The sequence below is a fragment of the Chiloscyllium plagiosum genome, unplaced genomic scaffold, assembly GCF_037043375.1.
Source record: "Chiloscyllium plagiosum isolate Xiang-an unplaced genomic scaffold, Cpla_swu_hap1 HiC_scaffold_1, whole genome shotgun sequence".
Lineage (NCBI taxonomy): Eukaryota > Metazoa > Chordata > Chondrichthyes > Orectolobiformes > Hemiscylliidae > Chiloscyllium > Chiloscyllium plagiosum.
This window is the reverse complement of record NW_028270139.1, coordinates 19,787,499-19,814,106: the sequence shown is the minus strand read 5'-3', so window position 1 is coordinate 19,814,106 and position 26,608 is coordinate 19,787,499. Positions and strand designations below refer to the sequence as shown.

Genomic DNA, 26,608 nt, shown 5'->3' with positions numbered 1-26,608 from the left:
TTTCACATAAGTTATGAGTACTGAGGATTCCTCTTGGATCAGTTATGGCTAGTTGATTCCTCCTTTCCTTGAAGGCAGTTGTGTAGATTCATTAAGAATGGTTCACTTGTGGTGATGAGCCTTGAGAGTTTACAACTCTCAAACTTTGCGGAGAGTTTTCAGAGAAAGACAGAGAGGGCAAAAGCTATTTCCCCTATGGTAAGTGCTCTCTGGCTATCTGTGTTCAAAACCAATCTGTTTTATACCCGCAAACTTGGTAATGTGACCTTGCTCTGAAAATGCTGTCGATATAGTGACTCCAATCAAGTAGCTTGTATTCTTTGCAAATGCAACAGTTATACCGCTGCAGCTAGCACCCCATGCTTTAAAATTCATTATTTTCATAAAGTTCAAGTTATTTCCAGCTAATCATGTTAAAAATTTTATATTTTAGATAATATATTTTCATAACTAAGTCAACTGATCAATACCAAATAGAATACAACTGCTTAGCTTTTTTTCTAAGAACCCAATGGTTACGGTAACCATCAGGGAGTGATATATCAACTGATTAACTTTGAAACAAATTTGTCGGAGAAGGCACAATAGTTTTACGTATGTGCGAAGAAGGAGTTAAAGCTTTAAACTATTTACCAGCATGATACTGAGCTAAGAACTCAGAACTGAGAAACAGATTGGCATAGTATACACAGAAACACAGAACAGGTCAGGAAGATCTGTGGATAGTGAAAAATAGATATTTCAGTAATGACCCTTGTGCAAGAAATTCACTGAAATGTTTTGTCTATTCGCTCCACAGGTGCTGTCTGTTCATCTTCATGTTGCCAGCATTTCATATTTTCAATTCAGATTATCAGAACCTGTGGGATTTTACTTCTTTAGACATTAGTCTATTTGTTTTAAGTTTGAACTGCTCTGCAAAAACTAAATTTTTACTAATATAGTATTATTTTTCCTCTAAATGACTGCGATATTCTGTTTCACTATGAACTCAATAGTCCATTAAATAGGAATGTCAAAGTTATATTTCTGCAGAGTGTGGGCAATTGAAGCAACTAATTATCAGCATCTTTACAACAAAATGCAAACAATCTGGCGTATGTAGGAAGCCAATTAAGAAGGAAAAAACAGCTCATTTATTGAGATATAATGTTGTAAAGGAGTGAAGTGCAACTAGAAATGGCCTGCTACCAAAGATTTTGCAACTTCTTTTTTATAAAGAAGGAAATTGTAGGATGTTTTTAGATATAATGTGCAAACATTTAATATTAAATGGTAATTCCCCAATCTCATATTCTCAGTGGGAAACTGCTTTTGTAGGAAGTCTGGTGTGAAGATGTGACTACAGTGTCATCGCTCTGATTTTCTGACTTGCACTCCTTGTGATCACAACTTTCTGGTGGGATGGAAAATAATTTATTTATCAAAACTGCCTTTACCAACCCAGTGCCAGTTAGCAATAAATAGTTACAATTATAGAAACTCAAACAATGATGTTATCTTTGCTGCTCTTGTTAAATGCATTGTGCAGTGTAAACAAAAGAATGAATTGAGTTAAAGATATAAGCTTAACCAAACAGAAATACGTTATACATGGTATAAACTGAACAGATAATGGATTCCCAAAGCTTGTTTTGTAACATAAAAGCAACATTTGTTTTTAAAAATCTGCTGAAACATGTTGTAGATGTGCAGTTTGGTCAGATGCTTTTAATCCTAATTTAATTTTGTTTCAATCATAAAACAACTAACCTGCTACTGACAGAAAACAAAGTTCATGTTACCACCAGGTTAATTGTGTTAAGTGAAACTTCGTCAAATCATACTATTCAAATAGAATATTGATCACATTACTACAGACCAACCTTAATGCCGATAGCCTGTTATCATCTGGCCTCACAGTGACTGTTATTAACAATGACGTCAATATGAAATACCCAAGTGCAAAATAAATCAACATTCATTTCTAAGAACACATTACAATCAGCATTCACTGCACTGTAACATTACCCAAAACAAGGTGCTACAGCACCTCAAGACTAATTTGCCCTTTTTATGTTTTCAACATGGAATTATAGAGTACCTAGTGCAGATAGAGGCCATTTGGCCCATCGAGTTTACACTGACCTTCCAAAGAGCATCCCACCTAAACCCAGCCCCTATCAAATCCCATAACACTGCATTTCCCATGGCTAGTTCACCCAGCCTTCACAGCCCTGGACACTATGGGCAATTTAACATTGCCAATCTACCCAAGCTGCACATCTTTAGAGTGTGGGAGGAAACCTTTGAACCTGGAGGAAACCCATGTAAACAAGGGGGGAATGTGCACCCCTCTGGCTAAAAAAAACCTCATATTCACATTTTATCCATTTTCTTATTCAAATCTATCAAGCCAACATTAGGAGTCTTAAAATAATTTCTTCAATCTATGACATATTTATAAACCAGGTAATTTTGCAAGCAATTAAACAAAAAAAACATTGAAATGGATCTTCCAAAGGAGGCATGCCAATCAACAACAACCTGCAATTATAGAGCATTTATAATGTTTCAGAAAATGACATTCAAATTAAAGAAGTTATTAGAGAGGGAGGGACCAAAAGAAGAACCTTTTGTGAATTTAAAAGCAAAGTGGAGGAGTATAAAGAAGGAATTCTGGAAGATTGAGCCTACATAGTTGAAAATAACAAAGGCAGGCTAGGGGAAAGCATCAAGCCAAAGTTAGAGGATTGGAACATTTGCAGGTGTGGAACTGGGGGCAATGTGATATTCTGGAGATGGAGGAGATTATAGATATAGCAGAAGTAAGACCATAAAGATTCATGATTTATTTAATGGCTATTGAATTATAAATGTGACATAAGACCACAAGATACAGGAGCAGAATGAGCCCACTTAGCCATTCCAGGAGATAATGATTAGGTACAGATTTAGCCCATAGAGTCTGCTCCACCACTCAATGAGATCATGACTGAATTGATAATCCTCACCACCACTTTTCTGCCTTTTCCATCTACCCCTTGATTCCCTTATTGATTAAAAATCTATCTATCTCAGAGGCTTGAATAAATTGACTGACCCCACTTCGACAGCCCTCTGAGGTAATGGATTTCAAAGATCCACTACCCTCAGAGAAGAAATCCTTCTTCATTTCTCCAAATTGAAAGATTCTGCCTTCTGCTCCCAGACTCTCCCTCATTGGGGAACAATCTTTCAAGACCTACCCTGTTATGTTGCCTAAGTATTTTGTATGTTCCAATACAGTCGCCTCTCATTCTTCGAAATTCCATTTTCTTTTGTCTCAACCTTGCCATTTATGTACATTGTACACACTTTATTGACTAATGTTCTTTGCCTCTGCTGCCAAGAAATATTAAGGTAAATTTTAATCAGGAGCACAAGAGGCACAGAGCCTCGTCTGACAGGAACACATACCAGGAACATGGGTACAGATATCAGAGTGCATGATTTATAATTTTCTATCCACTGAAGGTAACGATCATGAAATTAACAGTGGACAACAAGTTGAGCATACTGGCCTCACTGCTCAGAGTTCAATTTTGCATTCTTGTGATAGGAAGCATGATTTGCATAAAATAAACAATTTACTACAGAATACAGGCAAATCTGGAACACAGCTTCAAATTATATATTAACAAGCTGGGCTACCTTTCCTGCATGTAGGAAGTAATGGGTTAAAAGTTAAAAATTAGATTTAGAAAATAAAAGATAAAGAGCATGTTATCATGATGTAAGCTGACATATTCATCCAACAGACATATGGTCTGAATGAGACAGATATTAAAATAAAACGAAAAATGCAGATGCTGGAAATCTGAAACAAAGGCAGAAATAGCTAGAGGAACTTAGCGATCTGGCAGCATCGGTTCAGAGAAAGCAGAGTTAGCACTTCAAGTCCAGTAACCCATCTTCATTACTGGTAGACCCAGAAAAAGGTGGTATCTATGCTAAAGACGGGAATGGGGGAGGGAAAAGGAGTGAAAGGATAAGCGAGAGAGAGAGAAAAAATTATATTTACGGAGACAAAGGAATGGATGATGTGTCAGGAGAAAGAAAAGCTTATAATGGGAAACAAAGGGAGGTGAAAATGGGCTCATGTGCTGAAATCAGCCCATGTCATGACAGAAAGACAGTAAAATTGAAAAACTAAATCACAAAAATGTTTCTATCAAGTAATTTACTCAAACCATTTCATATATCGGACAGATTTAATTCGACAATTTACTTAATTACCATTTCACACAATTACCTTAATTAAGTTTTAATCTCACAAATATGAAACACAAATACCTAAATTCACACAAAATTATTATACTTAACAACTTAGTTACAATTTTTTTTTAACAAAGAATTAACTTTCACTTGTTTTACTGGATTTGGCTTGACTCTAGTAAGATTTACAATTTTTTGATATAATTTCTACTAAGTATTTTCTATACACTTAGTGTCCCACTCAGAATCTCAGGATCAAGATCCACATTTGCATCTATTTCTTCAATGTTTGTTCATACCCTGGATATTTCATTGTCAGTTTTGAAAGAAAACACATGCAGTATATATGCATTGTCTATATGTAGATACCTATAATCTCTATATTGTCATTACTTGCATTTTCAACTATTTAATGATAGACTATTCTTTCTTCTCGAGCCAAACGGAGATTTTGTTGCAGTTGTTGTGACAATAAGGAAAATATTCGATCGGTAAGATGGCACATGTAAGAGCGGCAATAAACTTTTCCATTTGGGCAACACTTTGAAGGTAGCTCTTTTTCCGCTTTGTTAAACCACGATATTCACATATCCTCAAATATTGGCAAGATCATATCCCTTTCTTGCAGCACTGGTTCTCCTGGCATTGTCACCCTCTGACAATTTCCTGCTTGCATGCTTTAGCCTCTTCATCTTCTATTTTTCCAATTGCTGCCTGTCACTTTCTGTTAACTTTCTTTGCTTTTCTCTCTAGCTTCCTCACCTTCCTGGCTTTGCATTGTGCTTGTCACTTTCCCTTTAACAAGTAATAGCTTGTAGCTTCTCAGAAGTAATCTACATGCAACTTATAAAAGATAAGGAAAAAACATGAAACATGAAGGAAAGGCAGGGATTGATGGTGCAAATTTGTCACATTCCTTGTTAGGTTACATTGTTAAGTCCAGTTAAAGCCTCTCAGTTATGGTATCAGTGGAGATAGAGTAGGCAGGGTCGCCAGATCCCCGACTCACAGCCAAAGGCCCCCTGGTGGGGATGGTTAGATTTCAACTCACTAACAACAGACACCTTCATCCAAGGTATTATCTCACAAAATTTAGTTGAGATTGGTTCAAGGTTCTCAAAGATTGTCAAGCAGACAGACAGACATTTTATTTTTACACATAAATAGTTGGAAACTGATGTAAGTCAAATTGAAGACCCAGTTAGAGAGTTCTTCACAAAAAAAGAGTAATCAGTGTGTGAATTGGACTTCCAAATAGGGTAGGGGATTGATCGCATTTTTGTTGATTTTAAGCAATGCGCTCCGAGGACAGCACAGCTTGGTATTTAATACCTTCTCTTGAGGCAAGTTCAGAGGTAAAGGGCATGGTGCAGAACTGCTGCTTTCCTACTTCTGTCCCAATTCCAGTAAGCCTGAGGCAGGAAAGCTCATGGGGGTAATGACTGATTACTTAAGGGCTTTGAGCAGCTACCACTGTCTGGACAGTCACTAGAAAGAAACCCAAAAAACAATTCCCTGTCATAATTTACTTCCAGGGCAGGGTGGTGGTGGATGTTCACTCGCTGTTAGACACTCAGGAGGAGAGGTTGCTAAAAGCCACTCAGCCCATCCTTCTGACATCACCGATCCCACGACCTTCCATCCCCACCTAACTACTGACACACACACACACCCTTAAGCTGTTATCTATGCCCTTCACTGAGCATGTGCCTCCAGTGGATGTAACACTGGAGCTACCACTGATCTCCAAGTGACAGCACAGATGATAATGAGAAGCTGTCCCCCTTCAACTGGCAAAGAGGATTTCTGACCCCAGTGTCCTTGAATCTTGATACTTATTTCAGAAGGCCTTCGCTAAAGGAGAGATCATGCCATCTTTTCAGTCTAGGTTAAATTGTGCCCAAAAGTGTGGGAATGCCACATAACTACGTGAAATGTGGACTAAGTTCTTCCTCTTTTGAAAGGCAGAAAACACCACGCTACCAGATGGATGTTTATGGGATGAAGCCAAAGTGACATATTTCCAGATTGAATTAACCAAAAGAGTTTCTGATATCACAATTAACAGCCCTTGCAAATTCTGGACATTCTGTCTTAATCACAGTGCTCCCTCCACATGCTTCTGAAAAAGGCTTTATGCTAGTCACAAAATCTGAAAGCATTGGAGAAATCGTGAACCAGTACAGACGCAATAGGTATTTTCAGGATGAACAGCCAAATTGCCTTCCTGTATCCAAACCTATCCTATGATTTTGCATTCTTGATGTTTCTATTTCCTTATATACTGTGCATTCACAGGAGTAGGCAGCAGTAATCTAATGTGAAAAACATTATCAGTTAATACTTTTTCATCACTGATAAGCCATTTGAGTGTCTGATTAAAAACTCAATTCAACAGTTTTCAAAGCTCTTCAGGAAAGAGTTTACATCTAAAAAAACAAATGCAGTCTAGTAATCATTTCACAGGAAATGCCTGAAAAGATGTTTCACTTCTTATTATGCAGTTGGTGATACATAAAGAGATGGTGATGCATAGTTGAAAAGGAGATGCCATCCTCTGTTGAGGGATAGCCATCTCCTATGACATGCTCTTCAAATCCCAGATGAAGCTACTAATGTAACTGATGCAGTTGAGTTCAGATTATCTGAGAACTCAATTACTGGTCATTTATTACTCATTGCTGTGTTTCAGCAATTCAGACCTTAATCATGGACAACAATGAACAGTCAGCCTTTCAATTTTCCTTTAACATACCAAAAGTTTGAAAGGGAGGATCAAGGTTTCAAATATGCATGAAAGACCCTGAGTAATTAATAAGGTTTATGTACACTTCCAGGTAACACCAGCAAGAGCAATCTTGCCGCGAAGAAAAATCAAGTGTCCTCTCTCTTGTCTATAAGTTATTAACATTCTCAATAAACCAACAGAAGACTATATTATCCTGTAAATGCCATTAAAGAAGTACTGTGATGCATTTATCCTTTCTCCCAAAATGTTTCATTTTGTATTCCCCATATTCATTCTGCAGAGGTTTTTTTAAGCATGTGTTTTATCATCCCGCTTGCATGTATTTTGTGAGGGATATTAGTATGGATAATTGAAAACCAGCCTTTTCAGATATGCAAGGAATATATTCTAATAAAATCACATTTCTGACATGTAACTCCACCCACTGGCAGCACTGACCAAGAATTCAGGCTCATGTTCCTTCTAATTTTCCCTCCACATGGTAGAATGCGCAAATTTCACATCACAACATTTTAAATTGTGAACTTTGAATAGCTTTGTGCTAAAGTAATGAAGAGCACACACAAAAATACTTTCATATATCGATTTACACAACCACAAATATGCAATACAATGTTTAACACTAAATCAATTCCTTTTTCTTTCTACTTCACATTGTTATATGAGCATCATTACAAGAATGCAGCATTCAAGAACAAGTTCCAATGGCATCTTCCCAAGACAACTAAAAAAAAAGATTTCCCAGCCTCAAACATGGCTCCCACCACGATCGATCCGTGCCTGATCTGAGTCAAAAATCTGATTTTCCCCTTTCCCTGTCCCCTCTCCTTCCCAATCCATCAGAGCCTTCCCCTCCACCAACACATGGGGGACATATCAAGTTATTCTGATGATTTTTAAATAAAATCTGCTATTCTCCATATTCAATAATTTCAATATGAATTTCCAAATAGTGAGAAACCGCTGTAACATAGTTTTTTGAAAAGGAATTCCTGTTTGACATATTTATTGGAATCTTTTGAGATCTAGTTATTTGGATATATAAAGGAGAACCAGAATGTGGAATACACTTGGATTTCCAAAAGACATTCAATAAAGAGCTATACAAAAGATTAATACACAATATAATAGATTACTGTGGATTTGGGTGTGACATATTAGCATGGATGAAGGATTGGCTAATGAATAGGAAACTGATAGATAGGAAGTAGTGAGTAAGGATAAATGGAGTATTTTCCAGCTTGGCAGGCTGTGACTAATGGAGTACCACAAGAATCAATGTTTGATCCTCAACCATGTACAAAATATATTATTGATCATGAGACAGAGCAGTGTATTTATATTTACTAGCAATACTCAGTTAGGTTTGGATGTAGGTTGCAAAGACGGCACAAAGAGGCTGCAAAGAGATGTACACAAGCTAAATGTGAGTGGGAAACAAGGTGGCAGGTGGCGTATAATGTGGGGAAATATGAGATGATAGATTTGCTCGTAAGAATTTTTTTTTTCAAAGGCATGACATTCAAACATTTTAATGAACAGAAGTATCTGGTACACACAAATAACACAAAACATTATCATGAAGATACAGCAAGAAATTAGGAAGACTAATAGCTTGACTGCAAGAAGATTGAAGTACAGCTGAGACCAGTTGATACAAGTGTTGAAAAATGTGGAGCTGGTAAAACACAGCAGGAATCCTGAAGAAGGGCTTATGCCCGAAACGTCGATTCTCCTGCTCCTCGGATGCTGCCTGGCTGCTGTATTTTTCTAGCACCACATTTTTCAACTCTGGTCTCCAGCATCTGCAGTCCTCACTTTCTACCAGTTGATACAAGGGCAGCCATAATCATATTAAATGACAAAACAGGCCTGAGGGGTTGAATTGACTGCTCCTGCTACTAGTTCTTATGTTCTTAAGATTTACTTAAATTGCTATGTATTTGGTGAGACCACACCTGGAATACTGCCTGCAATTTTGGGCTATGTAAGGGAGAACAACTTGCATTGGAGGCAGTAAAGCAAAAGCCGCTAGATTGGTCCCTGGGATGAGAGGCCATTCTCTGTAGCTTAGAAGAATAAGAAGTTATCTTATTGAAATATTCAAGGCTATGAGAGGCTTGATAGGGTAGGTACTGAGCCAGTACCTACCCTTAACTGAAGGAACTAGAACAAGAGGGCACAGTTACAGGATAAGGGGTTGATTATTTAGGAAAGGCATGTGAAATATCTTCACTTTGGAATTCTCTAACCCAGAGGATGCACCATCATTGAAGAGAACAACAAAGAACAATACAGCACATGTACAGACACTTCAGCCCTCCAAGCCTGCACTGACACGTTTTGCTCTTCCATACTATAACTGTCTTCACTTACAGGTTCCATATCCCTCTATTCCCTTCCTATTCATGCATTCATTCAGTTGCTTTTTGAAATCTGCTATTGTGTCTGCTTCCACCATCTCTTCTGGAAATGCATTCCAGGCCCCCACCATTTTGTGTGTCAAAAATGTGCCTCACACATGTCTTTTAAATTTGCCCCCTCGCATCTTGAACCTGTGTTCCCTAGTAATTGATCCCACCAAGGGAAAAAGCCTCATACTTTCACTCTATCCATGCCATTCACAATCTTATAAATTTCTATCAAGTCACCCCTCAAGCTCCTGCATTCCAGTGAAAACAAACCCAGTTTAGCCAACCTTTCTTCATAGCTAAAATCCTCCATACCAGGCAACATCCTGGTAAACCTTTTCTGTACCCTCACAAAACATTCACATTCTTCTGATAGTGTGGTGACCAGAACTGTGCACAATATTCCAAGTGTGGCCTAACTAAAGTTCTATAACGCTGCAGCATAACTTGTCTATCATTACTTTCAATGCCCCTTCCAATGAAGGCAAGCATGCCATCGGCCTTTTTACTACCTTCAATGCCACCTTCAATGATCTGTGGACCTGCACACCCAGATCTCTCTGCGTATCAATACCGCTAAGGGTTCTGCCATTCACTGTACAATTTCCACTCTTACTTGACCTTCCAAAATGCATCACCTCACATTTGTCCAGATTAAACTCTATCTGCCATTTTTCTGTCCATATCTCCAACTGGTTTATATCCTGCTGTATCCTCTGACAATCTTTCTCACTTTGCATAAGTCCACCAATCTTTGTATCTTCCACAAATTTATTCATTAGACCAGCTACATTTTCCTCCAAATCATTTATGTAGATCACGAACAGCAGAGGTCTCAGCACTGATCCCTCTGGAACATCACTAGTCACAGCCCTCCATTCCAAAAACCATCTTTCCACCTCTGTCTCCTCTGATTAAGCCACTTCTGTATCCATTTTGCCAGCTCATGCCGATATCAAGTAACTTCACCTTTTGTACCAGTCTGCCATGAGGGACATTTGTCAAAGGCTTTACTGAAGTCCAATGCTACCTATCACTAATAAATCCATTTGCTTCTGAAAGCATACAGATCTTGTCCCTGAGAGTCTTTTCCAATAATTCTTCTACCACCAACATGAGACACTTCCAGGATTATCCCTGTTACCTTTCTTAAACAATATTTAAAGCTGAGATGGTTTGATTTTTATTCCAGGGATTCAAAGGATTTGGAAGCAGATGGGAAAAAGCAGAGTTGAAGTGCAGCCACAATCTTATTGAATAGCACAACAAGCTTGAAAGATCATATTGTCTTATCCTGCTGGTACTTTTAACATTCTTCTGTAAATAATAGGGAGGCAGGAAAGAAGCAAACTATTTCAGCTACAAACCCAATTTGGTCATGACTATGAACAGAAACAATGTATGATGTGAGGGATTGCACTAAATATGTGAAATCTACTGGATTCCATCAGAGTATCCCTGGAGTGGCCTTATAGAGATTTATAAAATCATGAAGGGCATGGATACGGTGTATAGACCAGGATGGGGGAGTCTAAAACTAGAGGGCATAGGTCTAAGGTAAGAGGGGAAAGATTTAAAAAGGACCTGAGGGGTAACTTTTCATGCAGAGGGTGGTGCATGTATAGAATGAGCTGCCAAAGGAAGTGGTGGAGGCTGGTACAATTACAACATTTAAAAGGCACTTGGATGGTTATATGAATAGGAAGAGTTTAGAGGGATATGGGCTAAATGTTGGCAAATGAGACTAGGTCAGACTGGGATGTCAGGTCGACGTTGATGAGTTGGACCCAAGGCCTGTTTCTATGCTGTATGACTATTAGAATGTCAGGTAAGCATGGTTAGGGAACTAACACAAGTACAAAGAGTTAAGGTACACACCAACAATATCCAGTTGATCTAATTGAATGGCAGAGCAGGTTCCAAACACCAGAGTAAAGCAACTACAGTTGCTCGTATGGTATTTAGTGAAAAATGTAAAGACTGTTTCATCTGCTATTGAAAAATAGTTAAACTGAAATAATTTTTATCTCAATACATACATTACACATCCCTACATTTAAGAGAAATTAGGGGATCACTTCACCCCCCCACATGATATTTAATGGTCCAGACAATGGATGAGTTATCATTTATTTTCCAGACACCTTCGATGCCAGAAAGCTGAACCTTTGTCATAGAAATGGTGTTTCATATATTGTCAAGCACACGATCAATCCAATACAATTCATCATTTTGAGCAAAGTTCTCATGCCCCATAACAATGGAGGCGACATCAGACAGAGAATACAGCATGTATTGCTAGGTACTGTGTAACTCGTTCACGATGAAAAGACTTCTGGGAAAACATATTTAGTCAGGGCAATTTAGCCTGCTCTGACCAATTAATTATCATCCTCACTCAGTCTGTCAGTGCATGAGCCCCAGTGTAGAGAACAATCACTACTTGTTCCATGGCTCAAAGCTGGTTATTTATCTGAACCAAGAACATTCAAACAATAGCAGTCTTGCTGGAAGTCAGCAGAGCCCAGTACAAGTAATCTGGGAATTATTACCCCAAGAATCATTTATCTTAAATGTCAGTTTGTCAGCTAATGACAACACAGAGAACCATCACTGCTTAAATGCTCTTTCATGACTGAAATCGATTGTGCAAATTAAAAATCAACAGTGTGCCTCCAGAACCTGAGCAGCACACACAAAGTGTCTTCCAATTATCCTTTTTCACACTGCCATCAGCAGACAATTTTTCTTTTTTCTTAACAAGTTATTTTGCAAATCTGTTATTAAAAGCATGAATGGCATGATTTGCAACTTAATGATTTAGGAATATTTAGGGGTTCATAAATTTAAACAACTGTAGTTATTAATTCACAGCATGTAATATTTCAATGGGAATGCTTTGGTTGCACATGATTCATAAAGCTAACTACTGATAGCTGCATGTGGCTAACTGGGGTTCAAAATATACACAAATTGTATGTAGAATTATTAAATAAAAGATGAGTTGCAGGGATGTTTGATTTTGTGAAATAACGTTAAAAAGAGTGATAGCGATTCATCAACCTATTTTACATCTCTTTACGAGTTAAATGGAAATAAGGAGGAGGAATGCAAAATAGGATTCAATTCTCCACCTTGCTTCCATATTTGACTCTCTCTGCCCAATGCCTGATAAAATACACCAGTGAAGCTCAACGCAAGAATACCGTACCTTTTAACTCAATACAACAACCTCCTGGACTCAACACTGAGCTCAACAACTTTAGATTCCAAACCTTTGCCTCCATTTTGTTCTTATGATTTCTTATTTCTTTCTATTTAACTGTGTTGGTCTTCATCTTATTTTTCTCTTAATTCCTTCATGATGTACTCAGATTGCTTTTATGTAGCAATTTACACCTCATTTGGACACAACCTTTCCTCACTATTACCATTGGTAGTGTTTGGTTTGTTATTAATGTCTCCTAGCCTCCACCATATGAGAGACCTTTCCTTTTTCTCTTCCTGCCCCTTTCCTTCAAAACTTTTATGCTTCAATCTTTCTTCAGTTCTGATGAAAGATCATTGACCTGAAAGATAGTCTCTGTTTCTCTCCACAAATGCTGCCAGATCTGGTGAGTTTCTAAACTTTTTGCTTTTATCACTAAATCACAATTCTCTGTTTTAAACTATTAAGATATTAAAATCTATCCCACAGACACTAGCGCTGACCATATAATTTCAATATTAACATTCACACAGTCAGTGTGCATGAGACTTTCTGTATGTTTTTGTTGAACTGGCAACGTGAAAAGCAGAGAATGGGTATGTTCTGAGTACTTTAGTCCATGGTTATTCTATAAAGGTAGATGTTTATTACTTAAATATTAACACAAAGTACATTTATCTGCATATTGTGTGGAAGGTGTTTATTTATTTATGATACTTAATAACTCTGACATAGCACACTGTTATTGGTTTTCCAAGTCCTAACATGCTTTAGTTCAAAGTCCAATGCTGTGGACTGCATTTTATAACTTCTATTTTTCCAGAAAACCCTCATAATAACATTATTACAGCAATTGCTACTAGTTTTCTAGTTATGAAATTACTCAACAGCATGAAGTATTTCTTTCATTAATGAATGAATGTCATTTCTATTAACACTGCATTATGCCAAAGCTATTTGATAGAAATTTCTGATGAACTTCAGTGTGGTGTGACAACACTGTTTTAGTGAAAGACACCTTCCACACAATGTGCAGGTAAATATTCTTGGTGTCAATATTTACTGAATAAACAACTACCACTATTAAGTTACCATGGATGTAAGACACTCAGGTCACATCCATACTCTGCTTATAGGTTGCACTTCAAAACAAAAGTTTGTTCATAACTCACTAATCAAAAGTAGGCTGTTACATGAGGGCTGCTGAAAGGGATGTAAAGATAATTTAGAGGCCTCTTTCGCATACTAGGCAGAACTCAGAGATTGCTGTTAAGTCTAGGTTTCAATACATCGCATCAGTTGTATGCCACTTTGATCTTTTACAATAAATTCTGTGTGCTACAATCCAGTCCCATTAACTACCTAACAAAGGAGTGGCACTCTGAAAGCTTGTACTTTCAAATAAACATGTTGGACTGTAACCTGGTGTAGCGTGATTTTTTTGTACATTTCAGAGAGGTACTTTATTAGCTGTAAAATTCTCTGGACTGTCCTGCGCTCACATTAGGCAATATATAAATGCAAGGTTTTCTTTTATCTACAAACCTATTTACTCCACTCTGCACCTTGTGTCCAAAAGCACAAGTCTCTCAATTTTTTAATTGTTAATTTATTAACAAGTACTTGAAAATGTATGTTCTATTTGGACTATTAAGTGTGTTCAGCGCTCATTTGCTGCTTTGAATACTTCTTGCGCAAGATGGATTTGCTCACTCCTGAAATTAGTAGCCATTGAATAAACTTTCTGATGGTAGTAATTGCAGCAATTTTAAGCCTCATCATATAACATGTACAATAGAGCATCGGAACAGAGTGACAGATGTTGGCTTATGCCTGACATTCATTGCAAATCATGTAATTGATATCAGTGAAACAACCAGAAGCAAGGAGGGACAATCTGAGAATGAGTTCACCACAGGCTGCAACATGCATCTTTTGTTATATGTTATTACACAGCAGCAGAGGCAGGTCACCCTTCCTGACCTCAGCCAGGGATGCAACACCAAGGGTAGCTGAATAAAGCAGTGAAACAGTGGGCCTGAACAAGTTGTTTATGAATTAATATTTTATTTATGTCTTGCAATTCAAATAATATTGATTCATGTGAATTTTTACTTCAGTAATTGCCATAATCAGAATGAAGCTGAAAATGTGTTGCTGGAAAAGCGCAGCAGGTCAGGCAGCATCCAAGGAACAGGAGAATCGACGTTTCGGGCATAAGCCCTTCTTCAGGAAAGGAGGAAGAGAGCTTCTTCAAGGAAGGCATCCTTGTAAGAGGATTCGCAGTAGGTTAAAATCTATGCCCGAAACGTCGATTCTCCTGTTCCTTGGATGCTGCCTGACCTGCTGCGCTTTTCCAGCAACACATTTTCAGCTCTGATCTCCATCATCTGCAGCCCTCACTTTCTCTCATAATCAGAATGAAACCAACATCTTGTGATGCACTAATTAATTGTACTGAAAGTAGGTTGTTCCAATAGTTTTAAAAAATTGCAGCAGGAAAGGGTGAAATGTCAGTATAGTTTAATAGAAGTACTAATGATGATGGGAAAGTACTGGATGCTTCAGGGTTGCAGAGTTAATCAATTAACTAGAGATGGAGGACACACACAGCTTGCGATTCCTGCCACTTTCACATTTCATTATTGATTACCTTTTTAGGGATTTCCAAGTATTAGTACAATGTACAGAGTCAGGATTGGAGAGAATATCAAGATATGTATGACTTAAGGCCCCCACAGGTAATTTAACACCTCAAGTAGTTTAACATTTTAAGATGAGCATGAGTAATTAGTTTTTCATGCACTTTCAAATTTTAAAAATTGCAAAGACATCTTCTGTTAAGGCTTAGATTTTTGAAAGAATGTAATAGAAAGCAAAGAGTGTGAGGTTTTAGGTTACCTTTATGTCTTTCTTTAGCTCTAAAAAATGCTCATCAATCTGAAAGACTAACTCTTGTTTCTCTCCTGATATAATCCCAGCTGATGATAATTCAGGATCTTAATTGCGAAAGCAAAGCCTGACCTGATGGATCATAAGTTGCAATTTGTTTGCCACAGTAATCAGTAACTGAACATATTCACAAGTTGCTGCCAATGTACATTTAACAAAAAAAAGTGTAAGTTTATGACAGAGAAAAGGAAAAGCAATGTAAATTATTTTGCGCTATATTCCGTATAAAATGTAAAGTTGCTATAGGCTTCCGGACCATAAGGCTGCTCTCATTAAACACAGATGACTGGTGGTGATTTAACCAGAGGGTCAGCACACCTCAGGCGTGACAGAGGTTGAGTAGGAAAGAACTTCACTGTAACCTCAGCCAGCTTGGGAATTGAACCCATGCTGTTGGCATCACAAACCAGGCTTCCAGTCAACTGAGCGAAACAACTCACAAAATGGGAGAACTATTTGAAAAGATCCTACTACAAATATCAAAAACAAAAATTCAACTCTTCTACACTCAAGAACAGCTTACACGTACTCAAGTCTAGGTGAAGGGTCACCCCTTTTCAACCTTGAAGGTTCTTGTTCAGAAGCCATGTAGAATTTTGTTTCCTTCTGGTAAACTGCTGCATTCACTCGATGTTATTCCATTGATTAATATCTCTTCATGAGCCCCTTAAACAAACTGCTAATAGTTCCCTGTGTGTTCCTTAAAATTGTGCATTCAACAGTGTTGTAGAACGTATTTTTCTCTGACACCTTAAAGCTTTTCTTTTATGTAATCCTAAGCCACTCAGGGCATCCATTCTTTTGCCCTAACTGTACTGTTGATATTACAGATCTTTTCTCTCCTAATGTGCTGCTTCTGTCTGAAAGTAGAGCCCCCTCATTGACCTTCTGAATGGCTCTTTCTTTCTAAAAGGAAACCTGCTTCTGTTTTTATCTCGCTGTGTCATGGAGCACCTTGTTGGTAGGTAACAGCCCAATTGGTTTTTCATTTATTTTACTCTTGTTTTCTAAAACAGTGGACTATTCACCTTTTTTAAAGCTGAATTTAAGTGTATGTGAAGACATTTCCAGATAACCCTACACCACTCACAAAACAAATCTAAAGTGAAACTAAAATTATGTTTCTCCATCTTAACACATCAAAGAGAAATACAAATTAAACCTAAAGCCAAATATTGTTCTGTCCACTTTAAAGTTCAGATTACCAAATAGTAATAACGTGAACCTTATTCACATTCCATTGATGCTGCCTGACCTGCTAAGTATTTTCAGCATAATCTGTGTTTGTATTTCAGATTAGGGCTTTGTGTTTCAAGAAAATTGAAAATTCAGAATGTATTCTCTAACAGATCACAAATGCATTCGGTAGCACTCTTTTAATATACGCCATGAGTTGATTATCTCCCAACTCTAGGATGAGAGGTAGAGGGAAGATAAAGACCATGTAGTGGTTGCCTTTTGCCCTCTTTATATTTTCTTTTAATTTTCTTAACCATTGGTGGTCCATGCAAGACTATATTGCAGATCACAGTAAAGCAGCATTTATATTGGCAAGACAAAACTAAAATATGCATAATTGCAAATTACTGCAGATGCTGAAATCTGAAACCAGCTTTGACAAAGGGTCAGTTAGACTCGAAACGTCAGCTCTTTTCTCTCCTTACAGATGCTGCCAGACCTGCTGAGATTTTCCAGCATTTTCTCTTTTGGGTACTAAAATATGCATGTTCTATAAGTCTGAAATAAAGAGAAAATAAATACTAAACAAGTCAGAATCAAAAAAGGGTGACTTCGATGCCATGCAAAGAGGACAGAACAACTGCACATTAAGGTAAGAATGAAACAAAGAATATGTTTGCTTTCATAATATAATTGATTATTATAGTGGTATAATTATCATAATAAATGGTCCATGTTGACTTGAGCCATAATTTATCTGTATTATAATTAGTCATTCCTTGAGCTTTTATGGCCGGCTCCTTTCAATTTTATTACTTACGCCTAACTCTGATCTAAAGGCATCTACCTAAATATATTTAAGATGTGGAGGTGCTAGTGTTGGACTGGGATGGACAAAATTAAAAATCACACAACACCAGGTTATAGTTCAACAGGTTTATTTGGAAGTACAAGCTTTCAAACGGCTGCTCCTTCATCAGGTAACTATTGGAGTAGGATCATAGAACACAGAATTTATAGTAGAAGATCAAAGTGTCATACAACTCGTGATGAATTGAACAAAGATTGCTGTTATATCTTGAATCACTTACAATGGGTTGCGGGTTTCGACTCATTAATATGTAAATTCCAGAACTTCTTTTAAATCACATTCCCAAAAGAAACCAAATAAACCCGTTGGACTATAACCTGGTGTAGCATGGTTTTTAACTAAATATATTTAATCTAGTTTTCAAAATTTTAATTGATTGTCTGTGTTGATCAGATTGATTTTTTTTCATCGATAGGAATTTAGTTCCTTAGAGTCATACAGCACGGAAACACACCCTTCAGTCCAAATCATCCATGTCAACCAAGTTTCCCAAACTAAACTAGTCTCACTGACCTGTGTTTGGCCCATATCACTCTAAACCTTTCCTATTCATGTACCTGTCCAAATGTCTTTTAAATGTTGTAACTGGACCTGCATCCATCACTTCCTCTGGCAGTTCATTCCAAACATGAAGCACTTGCTGTGTGAAAAAGCTGCCGCTCTTCTTCTTGAAGAACACAACAAATTCAATAAATAACGTAATATCCTTTAAAAATATTGAATTGAGATTTGAAACTTTCTCTCTCAAAAAGGCATAACCTCTTCTTACTGAGCACAAATTTGTTTGTAAAACAACTGTACACAATTAAGCACAACTTTGAATAAGGGTCGGACACTCAGCATTGTGGTTCGGAAAAACTTCATCACAGAAAGGATTTTGAATATTTGAAATTCCCAGTTCCTCAAAGTGGAAGCTCAGGCTTTCCACACACAGGATGAGTGATATTTAGATATTCAATGAACGTAAGGATATGGCAACAGTGCAGAATAGAGAAGGTGAGGTTGATGATCAGTCATGATCTTATTGAATGGGGGAATTGGCTCCAACAACTCAAATTCCAACATCTGCTCTTATTTCCTTTGCTCTTAGGAAATGATTGACATGATGAATGAAAATGTCCCACTACTGTGCTAAATGCTGTGCCTCTGAAGGCAGATGAGTGTAGGTCCTGAGCATGTCAATGTCCTGAGGAGCCTACGCATTTCACTGCAACACTTTAAGTAATCAATGGTGAAGTGTCCATTTTGAACTGAATTGTAAAGCTAAAAGAACTTTGTGAACTTGGACAATCTTCACAAATACTAGACAGAAAAGGACTTGAATACGGACATTAAAGAACGGAGTTGCCATTTAGCTGCCTTGAGGCTTTCTCAAGTGTTTGTTTCTCACTGATAACGTAGTGTGTTTATTTTAATGTTGAAAGAGCAGGGCATTTAAAAACTTCAGATGATGACACTTAAACAGACTTTATCTGCCCTTCACGAGCACTTACATCAACAGTATGTTTCCCATACTGTTGATTAAAGCTCATTCAAGAGCCAAATTGGGGAATGTTTGGGTCATTCTGTGTGATTCATACCTGATCCTCTTTCCCTTCTGACAAAAGTGGAATCTGTCAGAAGTGGAAATGGGATTCCCACATCAGGAAATGCTTGATGTTTGACAGAGTTAAGTACACTTGAAGTATGAAGATGTTTGAAAGACTTGCATATTGAAGTTAAACTGGCACAAACCAGAAAAATAACAGAATATTTTTGGATTTGGCTCAAGGATAGGGGGAGGAAAAGACAGTATTTGAAGCAAAAGAGTACTTGCATGACACCTGTATTATGTGGAGGAATGATCTTGATCTTCAAGAAACTCTGATCCAGAATAAATGAGGATATATGTCACTATAATGCCCACCAAATGGTATTAGAAGATCAAAGAAAAACAAGTTGTCAGATTTGACCAGATATTGGATTAATCTCATACACTTGGTTTCTGAAAAGTACTTTCTTTTCCCTTCCAGTACTGGGTACATGAATTTCAAATCTAACAAAAAGAATCAACAAATCTGAAAACAGACCTACTGCAGGTGACATAAGCAGATCATAAAACATACGATGTAATCTCAAAGTAATGATGTGTATAAACTTAGTTTGAGGAAATCTGGGCAAAGGGAATTTATAACCTGAAAGCAATTGAAAAAGAAAAACCTCAGGTATTTATTTTTAGTCTATACATGAGCAGATGAATTAACATTACAACAAATTTCACCTGTCTGTCTTTATTGTATTCAATACAGGGAAAAACTTACCAAGGGAACATTTTTTCTTAGCATACGATGGAATAACGACTACTTGCAGAAAACATTTAACTTCTTCTGCGGTGTCCATATCAATATACAAGTGACCCAGTGTAACCCAATTGTTGCTATTTGAGCAATGTCACCAGAAAGTAATCATTTTATGCAGTTACAATAAAGCTTTTACTCCCACTGCAACTTCTACAAATAATGCATTTTCAGATAAATCCCACCTCCAGCAGCTCAACACATAACAATATTTAAATTTCTCATTTGACATGGCGAGACATTGTGAGCTTTCTATCAGTTTTCTACACTGCCCAAAGCTATAGAGATAAGACTAAAAGCATTCCACCAGACACTGAATTTAGCAGATATTTTTATCCTGTTTGTGAGAAAAAATAGCACTCGCATAAAAGCCAGTTATGACAATATAGTACATGCATCACATGCCCCAAGGGGGCAAACTAAGAGCTTTGATTACCAATTCCACAAAGTCTAGCATAGGACAATGGGAAAAAAAGTAAAGTGCAACCAATTATTTTGCAATCATCTGCCAGATTGATGTAGCCATGTTCCAAAGGTGAGCTTCCACGATCACATCCCTCACAGAAACAGCTGGAATTTGTACTGTTCACCTTGCCAACAAGATGTCTTTCCTTTTGAATTAATAAATAAGCTCTAAAATGGCACCCTGCCCATTCACAAATATGACTGAACAAGATTCAAAATGCAGATATTCTTGGTTTCTAGATGAAACCTCAATGCCAGGTCAAGTTGCATTCAGAACAAAATATATATGCAAGAGTTTGAAAGAAAATAATTCACTATTGCTAGAGCTGGTATTTCATTTCCTCTTGAAATTGCATTTTTAGAGTTGACAAGACAGAAGCTTTGCTTCAAAATTCAAGGAAATAATTATAATTCCACATAGGGATAAAATAATCTCATGACAAGATCAATTTTGTGAATTTTAACATAACTGCCCAATTTTCTTGTTGAACAGATAAGAAAGGGAAGGGAGAAAAAAAAACAGTAGGTTACAAAATTTGAATTGAACGCTGTCATGTTGAATCATCAGCAAATAAAAAACTGAGGAAACTCTTTAAAAAAGGTGGAATAGTTCCTGCCTTTTTCTGGTGATAATTTTCCCTGTTGCACAGTGTAAAGTACTTACTTAGTGGTGATATCTAACTGTAAAAAGAAAGTCACTTTCTCTGGTTGTTTGAAAACCTGCATCAAAGTCATCATAGCTTTGGGAAAAAGAGAGTGAGAAAGGCCTTTAAAATAACTCAGTGGCTCCCATATCCATACTTGAGCTTTACTGTACCTTTTTCTTGTTTGCAGGACAAATGTAGAAATTGGTGATTATGTTGGTGCCAGACTGCAGGTTCAGTTTTACATAGTTTGTTCCATAATCTGATGACCTGTCAACAAAAAAATAAGAAGCAATGGGAAATTAATAGTGATATTATTATGCAATCCTGTAAAACCTCCACTTTTATTTTGCCTGGAATGGGAACTTTACACACAGCAAATGGCTTTAATTCATTGCAGTTCAGTCAAAAATGAATGCATTTTAGCATCTGCCGATGACAATTGATATCCTCTGTTACTGCGCCAACAGAAACCTCCCTCCACATTCTGCTCAAACTCTCTGCAGCCTTGACACAGTTGACTACCCCATCCTCCTGCAAAACTTCTCCACTGTTATCCACCTGGTTGGTCTGCATTTGCCTATTTCTATTCTCATCTCCCTAACTGTATCCAGACTAATACTTGCAATTGTTTATTTACTGCTCCTGCACCATTACTTCTGGTGTTCCATGCATCCATTCTTGTTCCATTTCTTGACTGCACAATGCCCTTGGGATTATCCTCTGAAAACAGTTAGTTTCTCATATAGAGATGTTCAAAGTAATTCCAGAATAGTATGCATCATAAACTGGGTGCTTAATTTGAGAGTTTCTTGCAACTATGAACTTAGTTTTTTAATAGATTAAATTAGATTGCCTACAGTGTGGAAACAGGCCCTGCGACCCAAGTCTACACCAACCCTCCGAAGAGCAACCCATCCAGACCCATTCCCCTACATTTACCCCTGACTAATGCACCTAACACTATGGGCAATTTAGCATGTCCAATTCACCTTTGGACTGTGGGAGGAAACCGGAGCACCCGGAGGAAACCCATGCAGACACGGGGAGAATGTGCAAACTCCACACAGACAGTCGCCCGAGGCTGGAATTGAACCTGGGACCCTAGTGCCGTGAGGTAGCAGTGATAACCACTGAGCTACAGTGCTTCCAGTGGATGGTCAATGATATGATGTGCTGGGCCCCCTTATCATTTCGGACCTTGCTTGTTCTCTTAGATATTTTTGAAAAGCTGGGAGAATTGTGCAAAGACGTACTGTAGGTGGCTGGAAAGGGGTCACTGGAAGATGATATACAAACAAGAATTTTAAGATCTATTTAATTCTTAACAAGAAAGACATCATCGTTTTGCTGCCCAATGCCTGCAAGTGAGATAATTTTCTTACCTGATTCATAAACCCTGCAGCTCTCAAAATGCTAAAAATGACAATCACAGAAATTATTCGAAAATAAAAATCTCATTTGAGCTTACTTTTATGTCCCATATTGTGTGTTTATTGGATGTACAGGTGTTTGGTATAATAGTGGTGATAAGGGAGCTCTGAACTAGTCTGCTTGGCAAGAATCATGCAACAGCTGTCAAGTTGTGATAAAAAGAGTTGTTGCCAAGCCAATAATTAAGCTTCCATTTAAATGTGAGGTGCCAAATTGACTTCAGCTTACAAATATCTACTTAAATCTCAGGGTGATGGTCAAGTCTGAACAGGAATGTCCATCACAGTAGTGTGCCAGATTCTGAATATTACGCATAAAAGGAAACTTTGATGCATGAGAACTAAATTTAATGGAATAATTTTAATCATGAGTAATAGCACACAACAGTGATGGCAAATTGGAAGGTATATTGCATCTCTGCATTAATGGTACTGTGCAAATACAAGTTGTTACTGCTAGAATAAATCATATTTACCATAAGTATACCTGATGAAACCAACTGTATTAGCCAATAAAGTGATATTATCATAGAATCCCAACAGATGTGGAAGCAGGCCATTCTGTCCAATAAGTCCACACTGATCCTCTGAAAAGCATGCCAACCAGACTCTGTAATCCTTCATTTCCCATTGCTAATCCCACCTAGCCTGCACATCCTGGACACTATGGAAATTAGCATGGCAAATCCACCTAATCATTTTTGGACTGTGGGAGGAAGCTGGAGCACCTGGAGGAAACCTACGCAGTCACAGGAAGAGAATGCAAACTCCACATGAGTAGGTCCCTGGGGGTGGAATTGAACCTGGATCCCTGGTACTGTGAGACAGCAGTGTTAACCATTGACCCACCATGCCTGCCCTATTTGTATCAACTAGCAGATCTTAGACTTGAAACTCTAAATCCCAGCTATCCTATCCCTTTACAAAAAACATTTCTCAACTGCTCTCTTAGAAGTTGTACTGTGATAGGACCTATGTGTACCTTTCTGGACAAACATCAACTTATAACATCAACAGAATAGGCCTTAAGTTTCCAGTAGATTCTTCTGATCTCATTCCGTAATTATGGTGTATAGCCTAAGAGGATGCTAAGCTACAGTTTTTAACATTTACAACCATTTCTCCTTATTTCAAATTAAAAGGAAGAAGTAAGTAAAACAGTCAAACTATTCCACAACTAACTATTTGAGCCAGCAATGAATACGAGCGTGCATCCAGGAATCTCCAGTCAATGGCTTGTCAGTTTTCACTGGCTGAAGAAAATAAAATCCACCTTGAAATTCCAACACTTCAGTCTGAGCTGTAAGTTACACTGAAGAATATGGAATTGTAACCAGAAAGTGGTACATGGTTACAAGAGAAATGGAGAACAAGCATAAGAAAATAATAATCATTTGTTCTCCAAGCCTCCAAGATCTCCGCACTGTCCCAGTTCTAACCACAAGACAGTGATGTTATTGATGCTGCCGCAGAATTTGTTTCTTCAAATCAATGCCATATTAACAAAATCGTGAAAGAAGCCTGGTTACTAAAATCTAACTTTAATGAATAGTAACATATAAGTCTTCTTGCGCACTCTCTTTGACAACTAATGGTTAACTGAATTATATTTCGTTTTATAATGTGCTTGAATTTGCACATTGTCCTGTGTCTGCTTTTCTTCTTTTTCTGTCTCTCCTTATTCTGTTAAGAGATCTCTATTTATTTTCTTCTTATTTTCCTTGTGAAATATGAATGTTAGCAGAATAAGGTATTACTGTGCTAACATTTTGAGCAAAGACTGAGAAAATTTAAAACCAATAGTTATTTACATAATAAAGATATTTGCCAATTTAGTCAAAATCATTGTGACGAAGGTGAAAATAATAAAATCCATTTTTGTAAACAGTCTGCACAAATAAAGATCTAAATACTCATTTAACAAATTTTTCAACATGTTTTTATAGAAATTAAGTACAACAGCAACAGTCGTTTGTTGAACTAATGAAATTCTACCTGATCTTGGTGACTGAAATGTGTTGACTCATGAAATGAATTTAATTATAATTAATTAATGTTGCAGTGTTCAAGTCATACAGTGAGCGAACGTGTAATTTTAAAGGATTAAGTGTACTAATTGTTCAAATAAATTACTTGCTCAATATATACCAACATGAGTGAGTGGGTGGTTGAGGAGAAAGTGATTGAGAGAAAGAAACATTAAAAGGAAAGAGGAAAGGTGATATATATAGAGAGATAATAAGACAGACTTGGTAAAATGAGAAGAAAATAAATAGATCTATCAATAGGATAATGAGAGACAAAAAGACAGACACAGGACAATGTGCAAATTCAAGCACATTATAAAACTAAATACAATTCAGTGAACCATTAGTTGTCAGAGAGTGTAAGAAGTCTTACGTGTAATTATTCATTAAAGTTAGATTTTAGAATAAATTCAGAGGGATCTTTGACAATTCTACAAATGTTTTTCAAAAATAAAATGCCAGAAGATCACTCTAGAACAGTGACCAAAAAACATGATTGCTAAGAAAACATGTGACCACAATAAGAGTCTTGGAAAAACCTCTGCATTTTTAATTGATAAAATGTTTATACTGGTAAGTTTTATGAACAGCAGACTAAGCAGAACAAAGCCATTAATTTTATTTTTATTTCAGAGCAAAAGAATCAACTTTTTCAGTTCAGTTCAGTTCAGAAGGAAATAATCTTTTCCAGCAACATTGAAGGGAACAAGTCACCTCAGCAGAAGTGTTTTCTGCTCTGTGAAGTTTCCGAGCAAGGAGAGAGTTTTTAATCAATCTCTTTGCATTGTTGGAACTGAAAACATTTATGGCCTCAGAAATATGAGAAGTTCATGCCTGCAGACTGGGGATGATAAAATTGTCTCCACAGTCCAGCAAAAATAAACTGGGAGTCAGTTAAGTAGAAACCTACGAATTAGGATAGGAGTATAATTTATCTGGACTTGAGTCGCTGTAACAGAAATAGTTTTGGGAAGGATTGAATTTCGCTTTGCTGTTTTTGTTAAGATCTTTCAAACAGTCTTCAATATCTATAATTGTTTATTTTTCTACTTTTTTCTGTAATAAATTTGCATTTTTCTGTCAAAAGAATCTGTAACGTTCTGCGAATGTGTTTCAGCAACTAACCCACCATGCGAACAAGCACATATCAAGCAGGTTTCATTCTGGGATTTGATTTGCATATCCATTAGGAGGATAACAGAAATAATGTACCTAGTCATTCAGTTTAGTTTTAGTTACAAGTCAAGGAGCAATATAATTGGACAAGTCACTTTTAATACAAAAGAAACATTTAAACTATTTCTACTTGGTGTCCTATTACTTGCAACATTTAAAGAAGTCACTATCAGCCTTCAGTGATATTGTTATGGAAAGGTTGCATCTTCATTGCATGACTCCTTGACAAACGTTTTATCCTTTCTTAATTCTTTGTCATTGTTATAGCGGATACAAATACTATGAATCACATGGTGATCTCCATTATGTCACAGGCCATTATTTTTCGTTCCTGGTGCATCCAGCTCCCATGACAACTTCTGTTCCTGCCGTGATGTTAATCCAATAGCTTTTGGTGGGAGGAACATTTGAACTAACAATGAGGCCCCAGAGTAAAAACTGGTTGGATCTTCATACTTGAGGACTCTACTTGCCCTCAACAAAACTGGAAGCATGGTTATAACAGGCACATTCTCATCACATGCTCCTTCCTGTTCACAGATACCAAGCATTGTTCATTGATCAATATCTGTGATCTACAGGTAGTACAATATAAAATACATGGATACAAACTGGTGACAATATTCCCTTGGTGATAAGCAACAGCATCATAATTCAGGGCATGGTAAAGATAGATCAGTGGATATCTTCAAACACTTTTTATTGGATTATCATGAGCTGTTGAAAAGAAGTTGCTTGCTATTTTATCCCTCTACAATAAGAATGAAAATGAATGACAAATTGTGCAGTAGTTTAGAGAAACAATCGACCAACTGAAAAATAAATTGGCTGTTTTGAAAACAGTTTTGCTTTCCTTCCTGTCCATGTGACACGCTTTAAATGTTATTCAAGAAATAAAAATAATGATTTTCAGAGTATCAC

The 26,608-nt window shown here is 37.2% G+C and overlaps 1 protein-coding gene across 4 annotated transcripts in view; it reads right to left on the bottom strand.

The window, feature by feature from the left end:
* sorcs2 (sortilin-related VPS10 domain containing receptor 2) overlaps positions 1-26,608 on the bottom strand; it is a 627,727-nt gene that overhangs the window by 389,075 nt on the left and 212,044 nt on the right. For all 4 annotated transcript variants that reach the window (XM_087978909.1, XM_043698404.2, XM_043698411.2 and 1 more), the window contains exon 3: positions 21,225-21,321. In XM_087978909.1, coding sequence (XP_087835035.1) covers positions 21,225-21,321 — 97 coding nt within the window. The remainder of the gene's footprint in view (positions 1-21,224; positions 21,322-26,608) is intronic.